The sequence below is a fragment of the Oncorhynchus mykiss genome, chromosome 12 (assembly GCF_057628025.1).
Source record: "Oncorhynchus mykiss isolate SJ-2025 chromosome 12, ASM5762802v1, whole genome shotgun sequence".
NCBI lineage: Eukaryota > Metazoa > Chordata > Actinopteri > Salmoniformes > Salmonidae > Oncorhynchus > Oncorhynchus mykiss.
The window spans coordinates 92557036-92576024 of NC_143033.1; the positions used below are offsets into that span (position 1 = coordinate 92557036).

The 18989-nt window shown below is 42.6% G+C and overlaps 3 protein-coding genes across 4 annotated transcripts; 2 read left to right on the forward strand and 1 right to left on the reverse strand.

The window, feature by feature from the left end:
* Positions 1 to 111: 111 nt before the first annotated feature.
* On the forward strand, positions 112 to 5911 carry LOC110486883 (MIF4G domain-containing protein B). Of its 2 annotated transcripts, none has more exons than XM_021558723.3 (6): positions 112 to 232; positions 1060 to 1153; positions 1447 to 1574; positions 1972 to 2127; positions 2630 to 2722; positions 3016 to 5911. In XM_021558723.3, exons 2-6 carry the CDS (start codon positions 1075 to 1077, stop codon positions 3241 to 3243), a joined length of 684 nt encoding a protein of 227 aa, XP_021414398.2. In that variant the 5' UTR covers positions 112 to 232; positions 1060 to 1074; the 3' UTR covers positions 3244 to 5911. The 2 variants fall into 2 exon arrangements, with proteins under 2 accessions (XP_021414398.2, XP_021414399.2); XM_021558724.3 differs by having other exon boundaries at positions 115 to 232; positions 1465 to 1574.
* Positions 5903 to 8073, reverse strand: LOC110486884 (small ribosomal subunit protein uS7m). Its single transcript, XM_036938974.2, has 5 exons — positions 7910 to 8073; positions 7242 to 7433; positions 7046 to 7109; positions 6797 to 6964; positions 5903 to 6520 (listed from the first exon to the last, which is right to left on the reverse strand). The coding sequence occupies exons 1-5, from the start codon at positions 7990 to 7992 to the stop codon at positions 6299 to 6301; spliced, it is 729 nt and encodes a 242-aa protein (XP_036794869.1). The 5' UTR covers positions 7993 to 8073; the 3' UTR covers positions 5903 to 6298.
* A 48-nt stretch (positions 8074 to 8121) lies between these two features.
* Positions 8122 to 18769, forward strand: LOC110486867 (ADP-ribosylation factor-binding protein GGA3). Its single transcript, XM_090194073.1, has 17 exons — positions 8122 to 8220; positions 8852 to 8936; positions 9076 to 9151; positions 9307 to 9405; positions 9513 to 9636; positions 11010 to 11113; positions 11431 to 11511; positions 12183 to 12320; positions 13217 to 13298; positions 13391 to 13507; positions 13677 to 13946; positions 14530 to 14612; positions 14773 to 14930; positions 15234 to 15538; positions 15717 to 15886; positions 16239 to 16349; positions 16732 to 18769. The coding sequence occupies exons 1-17, from the start codon at positions 8154 to 8156 to the stop codon at positions 16840 to 16842; spliced, it is 2181 nt and encodes a 726-aa protein (XP_090050199.1). The 5' UTR covers positions 8122 to 8153; the 3' UTR covers positions 16843 to 18769.
* Positions 18770 to 18989: the final 220 nt, after the last annotated feature.

Below are 18989 nucleotides of genomic sequence, written 5' to 3' on the forward strand. Positions count from 1 at the left end.
TATAGTCAGAATAGAACAGATTGTAATAATGTGGGTTTCGTCTATGGGTAAACAGTTTATTTAACGTCACTGGACACTTCTCCCTAGGCGTCAGTGCGCATTTTGTCCAATACTGTTGGAACACAGCGCGTGCGCAGAAAGCACTCAGGAAGTGAGGAACAAACAGCACAGCACAGCACAGTGGAGGGTGTATGTACAATGTAATCACTGCTTCAAACTCAACTTTAGGAAAGTAAGTCTTGATTTAAGTTTATATTTAGAAACCTGAACGAACATAATTTGAGCTCTTGTAAATCAGACTTGGCAAGTCAGTTAGCTTAGCTAGCTAGCCACTAAACAACTCCTTTTCAAACATATTCGCTTGGTAACTAACGTTATCTGTGTAACAAGTCGTTAACTAGCTAGCTAGTTGTTTCGTTACTAATTTTAGCAGCTAGTTAGATAGCTAGCTAAATTGTACCGACTTTTTGCATTAATTGCGTGCATGTTTAGTAGCAGCCCAACATTTTTTAGGTAGCTCGATACAATCTCTTATGGTGAAATATTAATACCGCTAACTGTTACCGGTATTTATTGCTGGGTTGGCATGTAGTGCAGTTTGATGCAACGGGACAGGTTGCTGCTAGTCTCATGCACCAGACTTGCTGCCCTTCCATATCCTGGGAACGAGGTTAGGCTGCTGCAAAGGTTTCGTTTGTTTGAAAATGCAACTCCTGTCCCAGTAGAAGTCATGCAATTTCATTGTGACTTTTTACAATGGATGGGTGGAAAATGCATCCTCTAACATACAAATGGCAATTAACTATTGGTATTTGAAGATATGATAAATCTGTTTCTACATTGCTTGTATGCAAACTACCTTTTTATTTGGGCAATATTAGAGGAACTGCGTATGTTGGCTTAATCCCCCATATCCCCCTATGAAAGAGGCCTGGGGGGCAGCCAGATTGATGACAACAGCGTTAGACAGCTTTGTGCTGAGACATAGTTCTGTCTAATGAATTTCGCTTGAAATGATGTTTGAAAACATAGTCTGTTTGTATCCATGGTCTTTTTCAGTATCACTTGTAAAAAATGGAAAACTGTAAAGAGGACTACAAGATTCAGTCTTTCGACTTGGAGACCCAGAATCTGCTGAAAACGGCCCTGAAAGGTCAGTCCCTAATGTAGTGATTCTGTGAAGATGTATATAAAGGTCTGTGTGAAAAATCAACACAGTCAGATTGATAATGTTTTGTTTTTACAATTAAGTACATAGTACAGTGTCATGTTCATTAGTGCAAACCGTAGCAATAGATTTCAAAAATTTTGCAACAGAAAGAGTAAACAACTTTGTTATTGGGCATGCTCAGATGCAACCTTGCCGATTCAGAGCGTTATTGTCAAATGTTGTGCCTATTGAACGTGACCCAGTAGCAAGTGTAAGTGTGGCTGTCTTTGGATTAGCCCTCTCTCTGCCCTCAGAGCCCAGCACGGTGGACCTGGAGAAGGTGTCCAATGTCATCGTGGACCAGTCTTTGAAGGACCAGGTCTTCAGCAAAGAGGCAGGACGCATTTGCTACACTATCGTTCAGGTAGGGTAATAATCACCTTAAAACTACTTGCCTTTCTGGCTGATAGTAATGGTGGTAACAACAGTAAGGGGAATTATCTTTGACTAGGGCTTCACACCTAGGCCTAGAACATGGTGTGAACTAAAGCTGGAGTTTGACTGTAAACAAGGTCAAATGAGCTCCTCTCTAGAAGCTCAGATCTAAGATCAGCTTACCGTCTTCAAATCCTAACCATTTGGTGGGTGGTGGGGATCAAGGGGTTTATCATTGTCAAATGGCAACTCAATCCTACTCAACCCAATCCTACTATTTTGCTCCCCGGGATCAGTGCTTTAACTTCCTAGTTGTATATATCCATAGACTGGAACCATACAGATGCTTATGGCTGTGTGATCTTGTTCTCTACCACACCTTGCAGGCTGAGGCCAAGCACAACAACGGAAACGTGTTCCGGCGGAATCTGCTTAACCGGCTGCAGCTGGAGTTCGTGGCCCGGGAGGACACACGGCTTCGCTCGCTGCAGGAGTGGGTCTGCTTCGTCACCTTCATCTGCAACGTCTTCGACTACCTCAAGGTATGAGCCAAAACATTCCAGAATCCCTATTCATATTCTAACTGGAGATATCTAACAACCTATTCACAAGACTGAACTGAGCCAAGCTGTGCTGGGCATCCATCATAATTGCTGGAACCGTGCTGGAAAGAACATTGTACTAGGACAATATCCAAAACCTGCGCAGTACGGTTCATCCCTATAGTGTGAATCGGGCATCGTATCTCCAGTTTTATTTGAGCTATTTCTTCATGGAATTTTTTAAGCTTTATTTAAGTAGGCAAATCAGTTAAGAACAAAATCTTATTTTCAATGACGGCCTAGGAACAGTGGGTTAACTGCCTTGTTCAGGGGCAGAACGACAGATTTGTACCTAGTCTGCTAGGAGATTCAAACTTGCAAACTTCGGTTAGTAGCCCAACGCTCTAACCACTAGGCTACCCTGCCGCCCCAAAATATATACGCATAGAAGCTTTTCTTATCAATTAAATGTTAATAGGTCCTTGTGTTTTCTCCTCCCCAGGTGAACAACATGCCTATGGTGGCTCTGGTGCATCCTGTGTTTGACTGCCTGTTAAGGCTGGCTCAGCCTGACTCACTGAACAACGAGGAAGAGGTGGGTCAAATATGGCACAGCACCTTTTTTAGTATTTCAACTGAGGACATATTTCAATTGTCTCTCACTTCTTAAAGTGCAATATGTTGGTTATTTACCAAACATACATTTCAGATTAAAGGGAGAACCAAATTTAAATGTTTTTGCTAAAATGCCCGGCTTTATATAGTGGCTACTGTTTGAAATCTGAAAACAAATGTACATGCTATAGCCGGAGTACATCTCTGAATGTGATTTCCCCTTCTCTGATGCTTTGTTTAATATTGGTGCTCCTTTGCTTCTCCTTCCCCCAGGTAGACTGCCTGGTGCTCCAGCTGCACCGCATTGGGGACCAGCTGGAGAAGATGGACGGACAGAAGATGGACGAGCTCTTCTACCTGCTGCGGGACGGCTTCCTACTGCAGGAGGGCTTGAGCTCCATGGCCCGTCTTCTGCTACTGGAGATCCTGGAGTTCAGAGCCGGGGGCTGGATGCTCAGCGACACGGCCCAGAAATACTACTACAGCGAAGTCACCGACTAGACTGAGGCCAGGCCAGGCTACAGTAGGTGGATGGTGTTCAATAGGAACAACATGGGATTGGACGATCTCGGGTTGGAATCTCCCGTTTCGTGTCTACTGAATGTGACCCTGAATGATAGTATTGGGAGAGGGGCTGCATCGTGGATGATTCCAGAAAGGACACTTTTTTTTTTTGCTGTGCTTTGCCATGGGGTAGCCACTAGTCAGTGTGGTTAGCAGCAGGGATATTTCCACTAGCCAGATAGTCGGTTTGAAATGTGCAATTGTAAATGGTTGTTAAAAGGGTTTTTTTTGGCGAGAGGTGTATTTGAATTGGATTGGTTTGAAGCAAGTTTGACTGAAATTCAGGATATTTTGTGGGTTTTGAATTGCAGTTTTTACTCCAGTCAAATTATTTACTATTAATCCCTTTGCTTTCTGACATTCCAATGTTATGAGACATTTCACTATTCTACATAAGTAGTTCAGATACACATTCCAGTCACGTGGGTTTGACCATGATTGAGTTAATCTTATAGATCTTCTGCCAGTCGTTACCGATACTGTTTTCAAAGGTGATGATCTTCGTAAATGTTTCTACAAAGAATCTTGAGAGGTCTGCAGAACTTTTCGAGAGCTTAGACATTCATTAGGCCCAAGTGAATGTATGAATCAAATTATGATCTTACAATCAATGCTTTACAAAATAGGCTGCTTTTACACAGACAGACCAATTCTGGTCTTTATTTTGTTTTACCAGTAATTTGTATTTTTACCAATCAGATTAACTATTTTGCCAATAATTAGGTGAAATATCAGAATTGGGCTGCCTGTCTAAATACAGCCATAGGGTCCAAATCAATTGGACAAAATACTTTACAGTCAACTTTAGTTTTAAAAGCACCTGTTGTTTGAGTGGTAGATTAAAATGACTGAAAAGCATTTTGGCCTGAGTTGAGGGATTTTTGACAAAATCAATCAAGCAAAAGATAAACACAACGCATGTAACTCCACGTGGGTCCACCCTGCTGCCAATGACTCTTAAGCCTCTTCGTTTCCCCTGAGGTCAAAAAGCACATGACAAGAGAGGGTGACAATTTGGTATTATTAGGATTTGGGACCAAGAGATTTGTCATAAGTAATTTGTAATATTTCCTTTCTGAAAATATCAATATATTTAACTTTTTATGGTCTGAATCCTAGTTTCTGAATTGTTAATATCACAAGTTTATCTGAAAAATAGTTTTGTAGTACATGTGATGCCAGTATAGACAGCAATATCGTCAAAGCTGGACGTTCTAGTCAGTTTTTGCTGATTCTAATAAGAACTAGTTTTGCAGATGTTTTTGTATTCACAAGTCTCTAAGAGGTACTGTACCTCTTTTAAACGACATAGTCCACACTTTGGTGCTACAAAATGGATGCTGGCTTTTTGCTTTCGGCTTGGGAAAACTGTGCACCACAATGCAAACATTTATTCAGTTTGGAAGCTGAGAATATTACTGCATTATAGTGACTTTATAAGTTCTGTCTGGCTGTTCACTACTCGTTGCTGTTAGATTTTCAAAACAGTAGTACGTCTGAGATTCATTCCACCAGCACTAAGCTTTTACCAGCTTCACTTTATTGAAGAAGTCCACATCTACTCGTTTTTGTAGTTCAGAATATGTATGTTTTATAATGTTTACACTGTGTGCTGACCGAGTGCTTTAATACGCTCACAGAACCAAACACGGTGTCTTGGAAAAACCACTGACCACAATCAAACAGCAGACTATTTCTAGGTCCTGTTCCAATATCTTTAACATTCATCTATCCTTCCTTCCTCATAGTAATCACTGATCCATTGCAGATATTTTTCCTACCCTAGTTATGTCAGCTCAGTGATTACTGGAAGAAAGTGAGGGAGGCATGGGGAATCGTTGATAATTCCAGCAGGGACATTGACTGAATGAAACTCTTTGAAGAGGGAAGAACCATATCATTTTTTTGAAGATATGATCACAAATATTGTGTTAGTTAGTAGGCTATTTTAGTAACCTCTGTTGGCCCTAGTGGACAGTTGTCGAATAGATTGAAACGTTTATTTGGTAATAGTAGTTGTGGAATCGGAATAGTAACACTTGGGTGACTGACATAACTTTTCTATAGTTTTACATTTAGTTCACTAGATCAGTGTTTCTCAACAGTTTATTCAAAACTGTGATTCTCAGTGTACATTAAGCAAGCACTAAAATAAACTTTTTGGTCATCCACTAGTTTGAGCATATTTGATAGGGCCATGATGTTGAAAGAAGATTATTGAAGTAAATGTGTATATGCTATAGGGCCTATTTATTTGCTACATAAAGTGTTCAAAGTAGTCATTCAGTAGAAACCTAATTTGAACAGGAAGTGCAGCACTCACAATTTGCCTACTAGTGGTTTGCGTACATGCCATTTGTTTTACACAGAATTACCAAATAAGTTTGAGCATTTTGTACATTTATCTACCCAAGTAGATATAGAAAGTTTGAGTTTACTGCGTGAAGACAGAGCTCAGTGTATATTTTCCTATAAATATTTCCATTACTGTAGTTGGGTATCTGTTCAAATGTCAGAAGTACCAACATTGGTCAGTTTCATTTTTGCTACTGCTGTACATTGACTGAAGATGAATAAAATTAAAATAAAATCGACCTGGGTTTTACCTAAGCTTTTATTTATTTGAAGATGTCACTGAATGCACCTATATTGTAAATACAGTATGTGATCATGTCATTTAATGTTTTCACAATCATTCTTTATTGAACCATAATACAATGTTAGTAAAAGAAGCCTTTTACAGTAACTGTATTTGTGGTCAGTATACTTGGATACACACCATTCCAAATATTTCACAATGGAGTCCAAGAGATGTATATTTACATAGCCTGTCAATGCCCTACATTGAAGACAATCTCCCATGATGTGTTGCACAAATGTCCATTATGTTTTTTTTTTTCCAACAAGGAACTCCATCTCAAGTTTGACCAAAGGGACAATGGATTGAATTCCTTCCAGTCCAAAAGGTCCCATTTTGAATGCTGCACTTAGACTACCACCAGCGATAGTGGGCGTAGGCTCTGTTGGATTCAGCCATCTTGTGCAGTTCGTGTTTCCGTTTGACCACGTTGCCCTCCTTGGAGAAGGCGGCCAGCAGTTCCTGGGATAGTTTTTCGTACATTAGTGTGCGTCTGTGCTTGTTGTCCCGGCACTCTGTGATCATCCACTTCATGGCCAGGAAGCGCCGTCTGTTGTCTGTCAGAGGTATGGGCACCTGCAGAGTGGAGAGGGACAATACAGGATGTCATTACACATACTGTATGAGACTAAAGATAAATTACATTTGTCATGTCTATTGTGGAGAATAAAGAGTTGATGTATATTTTTCTACAAACTATCACCCCATGGTTGTGTTCATTAGGCACCAAAGACAAGAAAATAGACAAACAGGGAGGGACTACCAGAACCCCTGTTTTCATTACGTTGCAGAACGTTTTGCTACGTTGTGAACTAATGAATAAGACTCTGTAGAAATGGTGAGAGTACTGACCTGATAGAACTTGCCCCCTTTCTGAATGCTGGCCAGGCCAATGACAGGCTTGCAGTTCTCCAGAGCCTGGTGGAAGATGGCGTATGGATTACACTCGATCTCTGCCTTCTTTCCCTCGGGGGCTTTGTGGTACTTCTCCACCTGTTTTCTCTTCATGTTCTCCAATGTCTGAAAAGAGAAGGATGGGCATTAGTGTATATTTACATTACATGGCAAACTATATCAAACAGTCCAAGAATCCCACTATACCTGTGTGATGATACCTTTGGCAATAATCTTGTCACCATCTTTCATCATCATGTTGACAAACTTGCTGTGAAGAGAAAGAATAGTGATCAGCTGTAATTCAGACTATTGACAGGGTAAACATACAACCACATGACTGAGCTACATGTATTTCAGTGTTTTGTAGGGTTATGCATTAATGTGTGTTGGGGTTAGGTACCTCAACACAGGGTCGTTGAAAACAGAGCTGGTAACAGAGTTGGTGGCTGCCTTTATGGGCCTGACAGATTTCAGCTCCCTCTCCTCTTTCTGCTCAGGTGTGAGCTCAGTCTCTGGGATGTGGTACACCTCTTTCCGAGGCTCAGGCTCCAGGTAGTAAGGGTTGTACCTGCTCCATCTCACCAGGAGTACCCTAGAGAAGCATGAGCAACAGAAGATTATGACACTTCATGTTTAATAGTCAAATACAATGCAATGGTTATAGCATATCATGGACAATATCTATACATGATCATTTAACCATCTAATGTTGCTTGCAGAAACATATGGGGTAACTAGTGTTTCTTAACTCTGGTACTGTCACCTCGCGCCCTGGATCAGAGATACAGTGTTTGTGCTTGTTAAAATCTACATGAACAAATCGTGACCAACCACACTCACTCACACTGATTCACAAACTTGTTCTTACAGGACGGGTGATTTTCTATTTTGCTACAATGAATACAGTGGGTGGCATGTCTCTAAATACTACAACGTTTAATGTAAATGTAGCTGAATTAGCTAACGTAGTTGTAATAAACTTGTGCAATGATAAGTGTCATACTAGTGCAGTATCACAGTGTTAAGATACACATCCATAGCGTCGTTAATCAGCAAAATTATAATTACCTTGGTGTCCAAGGTTTTAGTAAACCTGTGAGGGAGGCAGCCATCTTGGAAAGTGTGGTGCGAAGACCACTGGTAGATGCCATAAAGCAAAACTAATTTCTATGATTTATTTTCCAAAATAAAGCATTATTCAGCTAAATGTTTGAATTTCTAAATTTCACACCAAACAATAAATGCATATTTTTCTAGGTTTTATTGAAAACGCAGACTGCGTGATTCTCGCGCATAGTTGCACACATTGGTGATGTCATTACGCGATGTTTCCAATGCTATGGCGTACCAGGAAGGGGAGACGCTAGAATCCTGGCTCAGTGAGTGAATTAACCTATGTATCCAGTCAATTCATTTATATTATTAGCATATTGCATTGCATTGAATGAATGGAGTGAATGTATGAATGAAGTAATGAAGAGTGCGATCTTTTGAACTGTCTGCAATCCTCCAGGACTACTGCCTTCGAGGCATCCCCGTTATAAGATCTGTGTTAGCGTTGTCGTTCTTAGCAGCCGTTTCAGGAAAGCTGTGCACTGAATCTGGATCAGTTGTGGGAGGCGGACATTCAAGCATAAACCCAGGGGATGTGGCCACTGCACCTCAGCTGAGCTTCCTTTTGATATCGAGAGTTAAGACAGCTAAATTGAGGATTGTGATTTTGATATCAAGCGCCTATCTTGTGTTGGTTGACGCCTATCTTATAATTGATAGCCTTTCGAGGAACTGGGGGCTAACGAGGAACTGGTGGTACAGATAAAACATCTTTGGTGGTGGCTTCACTGCATGTATGCGCTTTGTGGTATAGTAGCCAGTGCAATGTGGATGATGACCGAGGATGGATGACAGTGTCCGGTTGCTCACATGTGTTGTCCTTTCAACAAGTCGGTCAACTCTCAACTGTAAAGACATGTGTTAAACATATTTTCTTTTTATTTGATCTCACTATAGATAAAGCCACCCATCCAACAAACAGACAGGAGGATTGGGAGTACATCATCGGTTTCTGTGACCAGATCAATAAGGAATTGGAAGGGTATGTTATTTCCTGATTCACCTGATACCATTCAGTATGTATTAGCTAATACATAAATTCAGTATGTATTAGCTACATTTGACCCATTGCTATAGTATGGGTTAAATTGGCCCATTTCCTATACAATCTCGTTGTGCAGTCCCCAGATATCTGTCAGGTTGCTGGTTCACAAAATCCAATCGCCGCAAGAATGGGAGGCGCTTCAGGCTTTAACAGTGAGTATTGTTTGTTTGTACTATTTAATTTCATCCAATATTCTGTTCTAGTCCTGAGGCATAGCTGTATGTACTCATATGGTGTATACAGCCTTGTCTCAGGGCTACCTATGTGTCCATGTGTTTGACACAATGTCCACGTGTAATTCTCCAAGGTATTAGAAGCATGTATGAAGAACTGCGGGAGAAGGTTTCATAATGAAATCGGGAAATATCGGTTTCTGAACGAGCTGATCAAAGTTGTTTCTCCTAAGGTGAGTGGACTTGGTATCCTGAATGCGTTATTCTATTCTTCTTCTATTTTCCTATTGTTCTGTGTGTGAATACATCACTGACAAAGATCTGGTACACTTCTATCTAGTACATGGGAGACAGAGTACCAGAGAAGGTAAAGACAAAGATTATTGAGATGCTGTACAGCTGGACAGTGGCTTTCCCCAACGAGGCCAAAATCAACGAAGCATACCAGACACTAAGGAGACAGGGTAAGACCTGGTTTCCACTAGTTACCACAGCCACTATGGCTGGGAATTACCAGGGACCTCACGATACTTAGCTGCCGATACGATATGTATTGCAATTCTCGCGATTAAATACTGTGATTTTATTGCGTTTCCATGTTCTGAACATATTGCTCACCGTATGTCTGCTGCAGAGGAACAGGAAAGCCATGAGAAAACACCTTTTGATCAGTCATGGAAATAAAATTGCTGAAAACAAATTGACTCCCTATTTAGTATGCAGCTACACTGACCTCTGGTGGCAGGCTGAACACACAATGTATTCTCCAATAGTCTTTCTTTATGAACTTTACCAGTGCATGGCTGTGCTATACATTGCGTGCTGATGGAATCATGAGAATCACAATACATGTCCTATGTGTAATATGAATTGATACTGTGATTTTATTGCGTTTCCATGTTCTGAACATATTGCTCACCGTATGTCTGAACAGGAAAGCCATGAGAAAACACCTTTTGATCAGTCATGGAAATAAAATTGCTCATAACAAATTGACTCCCTATTTAAAAAGAAGATGGAGAACAAGCTATGAAGGAAAAATATGGGAGTTTTGGTTTTAGCTACAGTAAACTTGCGCAAAAAGAATATTTGGATATTGTCAATACGATACGATATATCTTCAAATTATATCCTGATACCCGTACGGGAGTTGTAGCGATGAGACAAGATAGTAGCTACTAAACAATTGGATACCACGAAAACGGGGTAAATAAGAATAATTATATCCTGATATGTCACTGTATCAATCCCCCCCCCCCCCCCCCCCCCCCCCGCCTTTTTTCCTCCAATCAGGACTAGTATGAGCATACCCTCTACTATTTCTTTGTGTGTGATTGGACTCGGGCTCAATACCATTTTAGTGAAAGGTTATTCTTCCTCAATTTTCCTCATTGCTTTTAAATGGAACACTGTTTCCAATCAGGAAATAATAACAACTAGGTGGGTGCTTATATTTGTCCTGTTTCAGACATGTACACGTGTGTATTATACTCATGTGTGAATTGGAAATGTGTTTTTTGCATATCCCAACTCCCGGAAAGTGGGTTCACAGCCAGGGTCTTCCATTATCAACGGCAACCCTTGAGCAATTAGGCATAATTGCTCAAGGGCACATTAACCAATTTTTCACCTTGTCGGCTTTCGGTTGCTTGCCCAATGCTCTAACCGCTAGGTTACCTGCTTAATACCATTTCAATTCAGGAAGTAAACTGATATTCTTCCTCAATTTTCCTCATTGATTTGAAATTGAACTTTGTTTGTGATGAATAGTCTCATAGAGTTATTTTGAGTTATTAAAAAAAAAAAATGTATCTGTGAACTACCTTCTGTTCTTCAGGCCTTGTAACTATGGACCCTGAGCTCCCAGTGGACAAGACTCTGATTCCTTCACCCCCCACACGTCCCAAGAACCCTGTGTTTGACAATGAGGACATGGGCAAGGTGAGACACTGGGTTCAGACTGAGTGTATCCACAGTACTGGTCTTTAACCCTGGTCCTGGATCCTGGTCCTAGAGAACTACTGTATATGTGGTGTGCAGTCTTTTGTTTCAGCCTAGCACTAACACACCTACTTACAACAAATCACTGAAACCTTGATTTGCTAAAACAGGGGTTATCAGACTGGAACAAACGCCTGCATTCCTTCTAGGTCTCTAGGACCAGCATTGCTGACCACTGATGTACAGATAGAGTCAAACCAGCAGATGTCAGTGTCACCATGGTGATTTGACAGAGACATGCCTTCATGTGTGTTTAGCTACTAGCAGAGCTTCTGAGGAGCAAAAACCCAGAGGACCTGCAGGAAGCCAACAGGCTCATCAAGAACATGGTGAAGGAGGTGAGAGACAACGACATGCCCTTTAAGTGCTTATAAAGGCGGTTGTAAAGAGCCATAAGCTGTTGTGAATGCTCATACTCAGCCTGTGACATACCACCTGTGTGTTTATAGTCATAATGGGTTCATAAGACTGTTCTAACTAGCTTTGAGTGGTAATAAATGCTTATAGAGTATTTTATCAGCCCTGAATGCTGATTGGCTGAAAGCCATGGTATGTGAGACCACAGGTATGAGGAAACATTTATTTTTACTGTTCTTATAGATGTTTGAAAACGGTTTATAATAGCAATAGGTCACAGAGGGGGTTGTGGTATATGGCCAATATACCACGGCTAAGGGCTGTATCCAGGCACTCCGCGTTGAATTGTGCATAAGAACAGCCCTTAGCAGTGGTATATTGGCCATATACCACAAACCCCCGAGGTGACCTATTGCTTTAATAATTCATCATGGGATAATAAATACACTGTAGAATTACACACAGATGGAGCTTAGAAAATGTGATCATAGCCGATCATGCGTCCATGTTAGTAGTTTTCTATAACACTTGTATTGTTCTGTTTCCCAGGACGGCTGAATGCATTTACAATATAACTGTTGCGCATGCATATAAGGCTTTTATAGCAATGTGTAACAAGTCTGGAACATCTTATTAACCCTCATTCTCCCAGGACGATGTCAGGGTTCAGAAAGTGACCAAACGCATCCACACCCTGGAAGAGGTGGGCATCAACGTCAAGCTGCTGAGTGAGATGCTGTCCCACTACGACAAGGACAGGTCCTCCCAGTCAGACAGAGAGATCATCAAGGTGTGTGTTCCGTTCAGACTCCACACACATCACACTTAGCCCTAGTTCAAACACCGCTCTGTCGCCGCACCGAACTAAAGCATTTCACTTTCTCTTTGGGAGAGCAGGGATAGAGTACCTTGTAAAGCCATAGTGCGCCTCGTCTGTCTTTTGACAATAGTTGGTCAGCCTCTGCTGCTCTTTCGGCGCGGGTGAGGCACGCCTCTGTTTCATGCAGTTCTGCCAGAGCAGTTCTTCCACTGTCAGGAAAAATGGTCATGCATATTAATATATGTTAATTGCGTGCAAATAAAGGTTGCTTGGCTACCACACCCACAACGGAAGCACAGTCATGGCTGATACGCAGGTGGAGGACGTCTGAGAGGTGGCTGTTATGCCTGAATTCAACCCAAAAGCAACGAGTATGTCTGCAGTGTTGAGAGAGCGGTTGTATGAAACCAATTGGTATGTCACCAGAGTTCTCAGCCATGCCAGCCCGCTCTTCAGGTCTATTCAGTTCTACTCGCCAAAAGTTTGGCGTCTGAACTGTGTGTTACTTAGATACTTGTCCTCTTTGCTTGCTGTGAGGCATTAAGGACCTTATGTATCACCTCAGGCTATAGCCAGTCCTTAACACAGTTTTACAGCTAGTCCCAATTTGTTCCCTACCACGTCTGGATAGGTATAAGCAGTTTAGTGGTGGAGCTTCTATCATATTGCTAACTCCTTACCTATCTGCAAACACCAAAGTGTTAGGACCAATGGGAAGGGGACGGGAAAGAGGTAGGGAGCGAATTAGGAATGGCTGCTAGAATGATACGAGCGTGGTAGACTTTGATGTTATGTGAAATTAATTAGAATTGTAAACTGTCAGTGGCTGATTGAAGCATGTCGTCGTACATTTCCTGTAATACCAGGAACTATACGACCGCTGCGACAAGTTGAGACGCGCTGCTTTCAAAATGGCCACAGAGACTGAAGATAACGACACAAGTTTAGGTGAGGAAATACATTTGTTATTTGAATGTTTTTCAACCTCTTAGATTGTTATTTGTTGTTCCATCTCTTAACCTCTGAACTTTGCCCCCTAGGTGACATCCTGCAGGCCAGCGATGACCTCTCACGGGTCATCAACTCCTACAAGAAGATTGTCAAGGGACAGACCGTGAATGGAGACATCGAGGATCCTAGATCTGCAGCTGGTGAAGGTGAGTGATGGCACGTAATGTATACACACACACACACGCACACTTTCACTTCTTTTCATATCACTTTCAGAGCAAACTGTTTCCTTTCTACCTCCTTCGATTTCAATTCCTCTCTCTGCTTCATTCTACCTCTCTACACCTCTCCCTTCTTTCCCTCTCTATTCTACAGAGACCACAGGGAACAGTGACAACACAGAGACCTTGATTGACCTGGCTGGCATTGACGTTCCAAACTCCACCTCTCCTCCGCCTGCCCCTCTCCCATTGGTCTCCGATCCCACTTCAGCCAATCACCTGGGGTTCCCAATCCCTGTCTTGCCTCCTCCTCCAAAAAGGTTGGCCGGGTTGCATGCCAGTCAGAACAGCAGCCCCAGCCACCCAGCCACCGACAAGGCCCTCAACGCTCTCTCTCTCCTTGACGATGAGCTGCTATCCTTAGGTACCTCACTGACCTTGCATTTTATGGAAGTTATGTGTAGATGTATTCTTGTTAAATATAGGCCATATTTCCTATTTGGTTTGTATTCTAAATGTATTAATCACCAATGTTCAGACAATGTCCTATGGTACTTAATTTCATTATGCCAGCAGCATCCCCCTGCTGGCTTGCCTCTGAAGCTAAGCAGATCCTTGGATGGGAGACCAGATGCTGCTGGAAGGGGTGTTGGAGGGCCAATAGGGGGTACTCTTCCCTCTGGTATAAGGGGATCACAATGCCCCAGGGCAGTGAAGGGAACATTGCCCTGCATCTGGTGCAGTCTTTCGGATGGGACGTTAAACTAAAGATCCCATGGCACTTATTGTAAGAGTAGAGGTGTTAACCCCGGTGTCCTGGCTAAATTCCCAATTTAGTCCTCATACCATCATGGCCACCTAATCATCCCCAGCTTCCAATTATCTCATTCGTCCCGCTCCTCCCCCCTGTAACTATTCTCCAAGTCGTTGCTGTAAAATATATGTTCTCAGTCAATTTACCTGGTAAAAGAAGGGTCAATACTCATGTCCCTTGTGTGTTTTTTCAGGCCTGAACGATCCAGTTCCTTCTCTGAAAAGCCAATCAAAACCAACGCTGAATGAAATAGCGAATCCGTGGACCTCCTTACAGGTAGTTCTTCCTGATGAGGACCACAATGGTCAGAGCATTAAAAAGCATGACTTTTTTTCTACTGTCATTTCCTGTGTCTTTACCAGTGAGGAGTTTTGAACAACTCTTGTGATACATTGGGTAGATTTGTAAGTGTCTCCTCCCTTCTATCCATCTCCAGGCTCCTGACCCTGGCCTGGACTTGTTTGGCACTATAGCAGGGCCAGGCCCAGTATTTCCCCCAGTCCAGCCAGCGCCAGCCCCCGCCACGGCCCCTGCCACCCACAGCCTCCAGGACCTCCAAGACCTGGCCATGCTGGACTTTGGAGAGCCAAAGAGGTGCTCAACTAACCTTACTCCCTTCACTTCACTGGAAATATTGTAGATCACTTCAAGGTCTTATATTACCCACATTGAATTAGATCAGGTGCTTCAGCGCATGGCTAAAGTGAAGCAACACTTCTGAGGTAATCCGAAGTCTCAGGGTTGTCATTAATAGTGTGTCACATCATTACATGACTAGATGCTACTCAACATTATCCTGAATATGGTACAAATCAACATGCTCTTGATTGCACACTTGCTTGTTTGATTGAGTTATGTTTCCAGAGAGAGCTCATGTTGTTTTTCTGTCATTTCCAGTTTGCGTGTTGGCGGCGGATTCGGGATGGCAGCCTCTATGGGGGCCGTAGTACCACCCTCCTTGGGGGCCATGGTACCACAGGTCCCCCTCTCCTCGACCTCCCTCCTCCCTGGCCCCGTGCCTGGCTCCCCTGCGTTGTCCCACACCAAAGCCCAGACGCTGAGCTCTGCCCCAGGCAGCCCCCTGTTCAGCTCCCTCTCCCCCTTCCACCACTCCTCCTTCCAGGGGGGCAGCCCAGCCAGGGGGCTAGGACCGGAGGCCTCCCTGGGCAACGTGCACGTCCCCCTGGAGGCCATCAGACCCAGTGAGTACTGGAGATAGGGGAGGGAGGTAGAGAGAGGGAAGTGTGCAAAGGGAAATGGGACATGCTATATATCCTCCTGTGAAATTGAACGTTGTTAGTCTTTTTTAACCATTTGATGTCTACAGTACACTGTCTGGATAACATTGATATAGCCTCTCACTGCCTCTGTCCCCTCCAGGTAAAGGGCTCCCTGTAACGGCCTATGATAAGGATGGGGTGCGTGTGCTGTTGAACTTTGCCTCAGACTGTCCCCCTTGCAGACCAGACGTGCTGGTGTTAGTGGTGTCCATGCTGAACACTGCACCACTGCCCGTTCAGAACGTGGTCCTTCAGGCCGCCGTGCCCAAGGTAACACACAGGTGCAATATACACATGGTACACACACACACTTTGTTCACACTTGCTCTGTCTAGGTGCCATAGGAGTCTACAGCCATGTCTCAGGGCAATGTGTACACATACACTCGTATAATACTTACACATGTGTCCACTCCTGTATACTTACTCACTCAAACATTATATCATTTCATCCAAACAAAAGGTGATGGGTTCCTCACTCAAAAATATGTTGCATAAAGCTTCATTTTTGTATTTATTTGTATTATTTTCACTGCATCAGGGATCGAGTACACCGGCTTTGCAGCCATCTTCAGTGTGTAACTTTCACACACTCCTTAACCCCTCCTCTCCTTGTCCTCCAGTCCATGAAGGTGAAGCTGCAGCCTCCGTCAGGAACAGAGCTGCCTCCCTTTAACCCCACCCTTCCCCCGGCCTCCATCACACAGGTCATGCTGCTGGCCAATCCCCTGAAGGTAAGAGCAGGGCCACGAGTATTTCATGGTAAGGTCACATGGTCAGGGAACAGTCATATGATCTCCTAGGGCCCAGAGGTTTTCTGATTAAGGTCACATGGTTAGGGAGCAGCCCACTTCGCTAATACACAGGCCAAAGTCACTGTAGGACTAGGGCTCTATCTTTCATCTTTCCATGGTTCCTTGCAATCTATCTCCTCATCTTTTCAACCGTATTGGAGGTTCAAGGTCTCTCCTCTCTGACTTTCTTATCCAATGCGGTTTGGGGAGACTCAAAGATTCATTGAGAGGCTAGGTCTTTTTGGACCTGATGGGCTTCCATCCTCTTTGTAGTCTTTGTGAAACCACTTGCTGACCCTCTTCCAACGTTTGCCTCTTGCAGGAGAAGGTGCGTCTGCGCTACAAGCTGGCGTTCACTCTCGGAAACAGGCAGTGCTCAGAGGTGGGCGAGGTGGACCAGTTCCCCCCGCCAGACAGATGGGGTCACCTATAGCCACCCCCATACACCACAGAGCCGAGCCAGGACGGGCCAAACCAACACTCCATGATGGGGGTGTTAACCACACATACCCCAGAGAGAGAGAGAGATGAGGATAGGGTGGGAGAACTGTGCTGCAATGTTACAGTACCAACATAGTGCTACCTACCAGCCAACCATTCTGTTTCTTTCAGATTGTTTTGATATTTACCGTCTTTGTATTTGCCCAGTTGCTATTGAGACAATTGTAACTTTGTAAGCATAATATAGCATACATGGCATACACTGAAGTTCAAGACAGTTTTACAATAGCTTCCAGAGCTTGTATTGAATATTATTGCAGGGACAGCATCTCAACTGAAGGGATACAAGTGCTTTTTCCATGTTTCAGAAATTGATACAAAGATGCACCAAGTGTCACTCTTTATTTGTTATTAAGTGTGTTTATTAACTGAGAACATCTCCAAGGTATTTTAGCAGGCCAGCCAGTCGTCCCTTATATACAGCACTGCAGGACATTTCCTAACAAACGTAGTCCCGCCCACAAGACTTGCTGGCAAAGGAAATATAACTAACACTACATCCATTATTATGACGAGATACATACATACAGTGTATATACTGTGTGTGTGTGTGTGTGTGTACATATATATACACAGTATATATGTCAATGTTTATACCACAGCATTGTTGAATGCTTGTTTCTAATGGGGTAGAAGGGCATTCTAGAAAGGACATTATTATTCAGAGCTTATAACTAGGGAAAAATGATTGATTAATCATATAACTGGAATATAATTTGGTGAAATCCGGTAATCTTATCCGGAGGACTTGCTAGCTAGCATGTTAGCTCAGAGTAGCTCATACTTAACTTGAGTCAAGATACAGAAAGTTATGTTGATTAGATGTGGGTGCTAGCTGTCTGTTGACAAAGGCCTCAAACATGATTCCATGAGGTGTTTCAATATTTCTTCAGTGCATATCCAGTGATCATGCTTATTAGACATAATTGTGGCAATTATTATTATGACATTGTTTTAAAGTGATGTATATTGTATTTCTCAATGATATTAGTTAATGGGTTTTCTGGACCTTCTAGGTCTTACTACAGACTAATATACAGCTACTATTTTGATGACTGGGTTTCCTAGCAACACTGTAATCAATATTGTGGTTACTTCTGGTGTGCTTCTGTAAGTTATCATCATAAATGCATATCGTAGCTGGTTTTTATTCTTTGGTTTAATGTACGGGTTCTTCTTATGCTCCCTCTGATGCTCGCCATCTGGTTTAACTATGGTGTTTAAGCTTTCAAAGTGGTCTGTCAACCAGAGTTAAGATATCCATTAGTACTGAGTTTTAGGATGTATTATTTTCTCCATTGTCAGTATTGAAATTGTATTTTTTTTTATTTATTTCAGTTGTATTTCAGTGCATCACTGAATTGACCAAGCTTAACACTGGCTGAAAGTGTCATCTGACACAAGTTGGAACTAACATGGAGGAAGGTGAAGAAACAATGAGGTCAAAATCATCCAGTAATATTGAGCCCACAATAGGGCAGTGATTTCATACTTCGATGGTGAAAGGTTGATTCGCTAACCTTCATCCTAACATTCAAAGGAATGGACGGATATGAGAATATGGTGGAAACGTCTTACCCATGCTTGCACTAATACATTGCTTTTAAATCCACACTTCAGGGAGGTTAGGGAATTGGGAAAACAGCCAGTTTCCTCCCCATGTCCTCTCTCTGGTTGTCCCTGACTTGTAGCATTGTGAGAGGCACAATAGCTCTGTACATAGGTGTACTTATCGTCTGTAGTCAGGAGATGTGTAGAGGTCAATGTGATGTGTAAATGTCTTGAAAGATGTTTTACGATTGTACATACTGTGCTATTTGTTTGTTGCATGAGGAATTAAAGGATTTTTGATCTGGTAATTTAGCTTATTGTACTCTTTGGTCTAACAAGTTGTTAGGGCATTGCTTCTCTATTCATACCTTACGCTAGTAAATCAAGTTGACTTAAAAGGTCATACTTCTGCCGACATCCACAGCGTTTACTGTGAATTTGATTTGAGCGAATGTCAAGGAAATTGTTGACAGTGCAGTGTGCTTGTCGACAATGCACATTTGAATCCAGGCCAGTGTTCATGTCAAG

Bases quoted from the DNA above. Each gene is read 5' to 3' on its own strand.
- LOC110486883 (XM_021558723.3), top strand. From the start codon at position 1,075: ATGGAAAACTGTAAAGAGGACTACAAGATTCAGTCTTTCGACTTGGAG. The intron at 1,575-1,971 runs GTAGGGTAATAA...CACACCTTGCAG, and splicing joins TTTGCTACACTATCGTTCAG to GCTGAGGCCAAGCACAACAA. The intron at 2,128-2,629 runs GTATGAGCCAAA...TCTCCTCCCCAG, and splicing joins ACGTCTTCGACTACCTCAAG to GTGAACAACATGCCTATGGT.
- LOC110486884 (XM_036938974.2), bottom strand. From the start codon at position 7,992: ATGGCATCTACCAGTGGTCTTCGCACCACACTTTCCAAGATGGCTGCC. The intron at 7,110-7,241 runs GTACCTAACCCC...TTCTCTTCACAG, and splicing joins TTCAACGACCCTGTGTTGAG to CAAGTTTGTCAACATGATGA. The intron at 6,521-6,796 runs GTCAGTACTCTC...TCCACTCTGCAG, and splicing joins AAGGGGGCAAGTTCTATCAG to GTGCCCATACCTCTGACAGA.
- LOC110486867 (XM_090194073.1), top strand. From the start codon at position 8,154: ATGTCATTACGCGATGTTTCCAATGCTATGGCGTACCAGGAAGGGGAG. The intron at 11,512-12,182 runs GTGAGAGACAAC...TCATTCTCCCAG, and splicing joins TCAAGAACATGGTGAAGGAG to GACGATGTCAGGGTTCAGAA. The intron at 13,508-13,676 runs GTGAGTGATGGC...TCTATTCTACAG, and splicing joins TAGATCTGCAGCTGGTGAAG to AGACCACAGGGAACAGTGAC.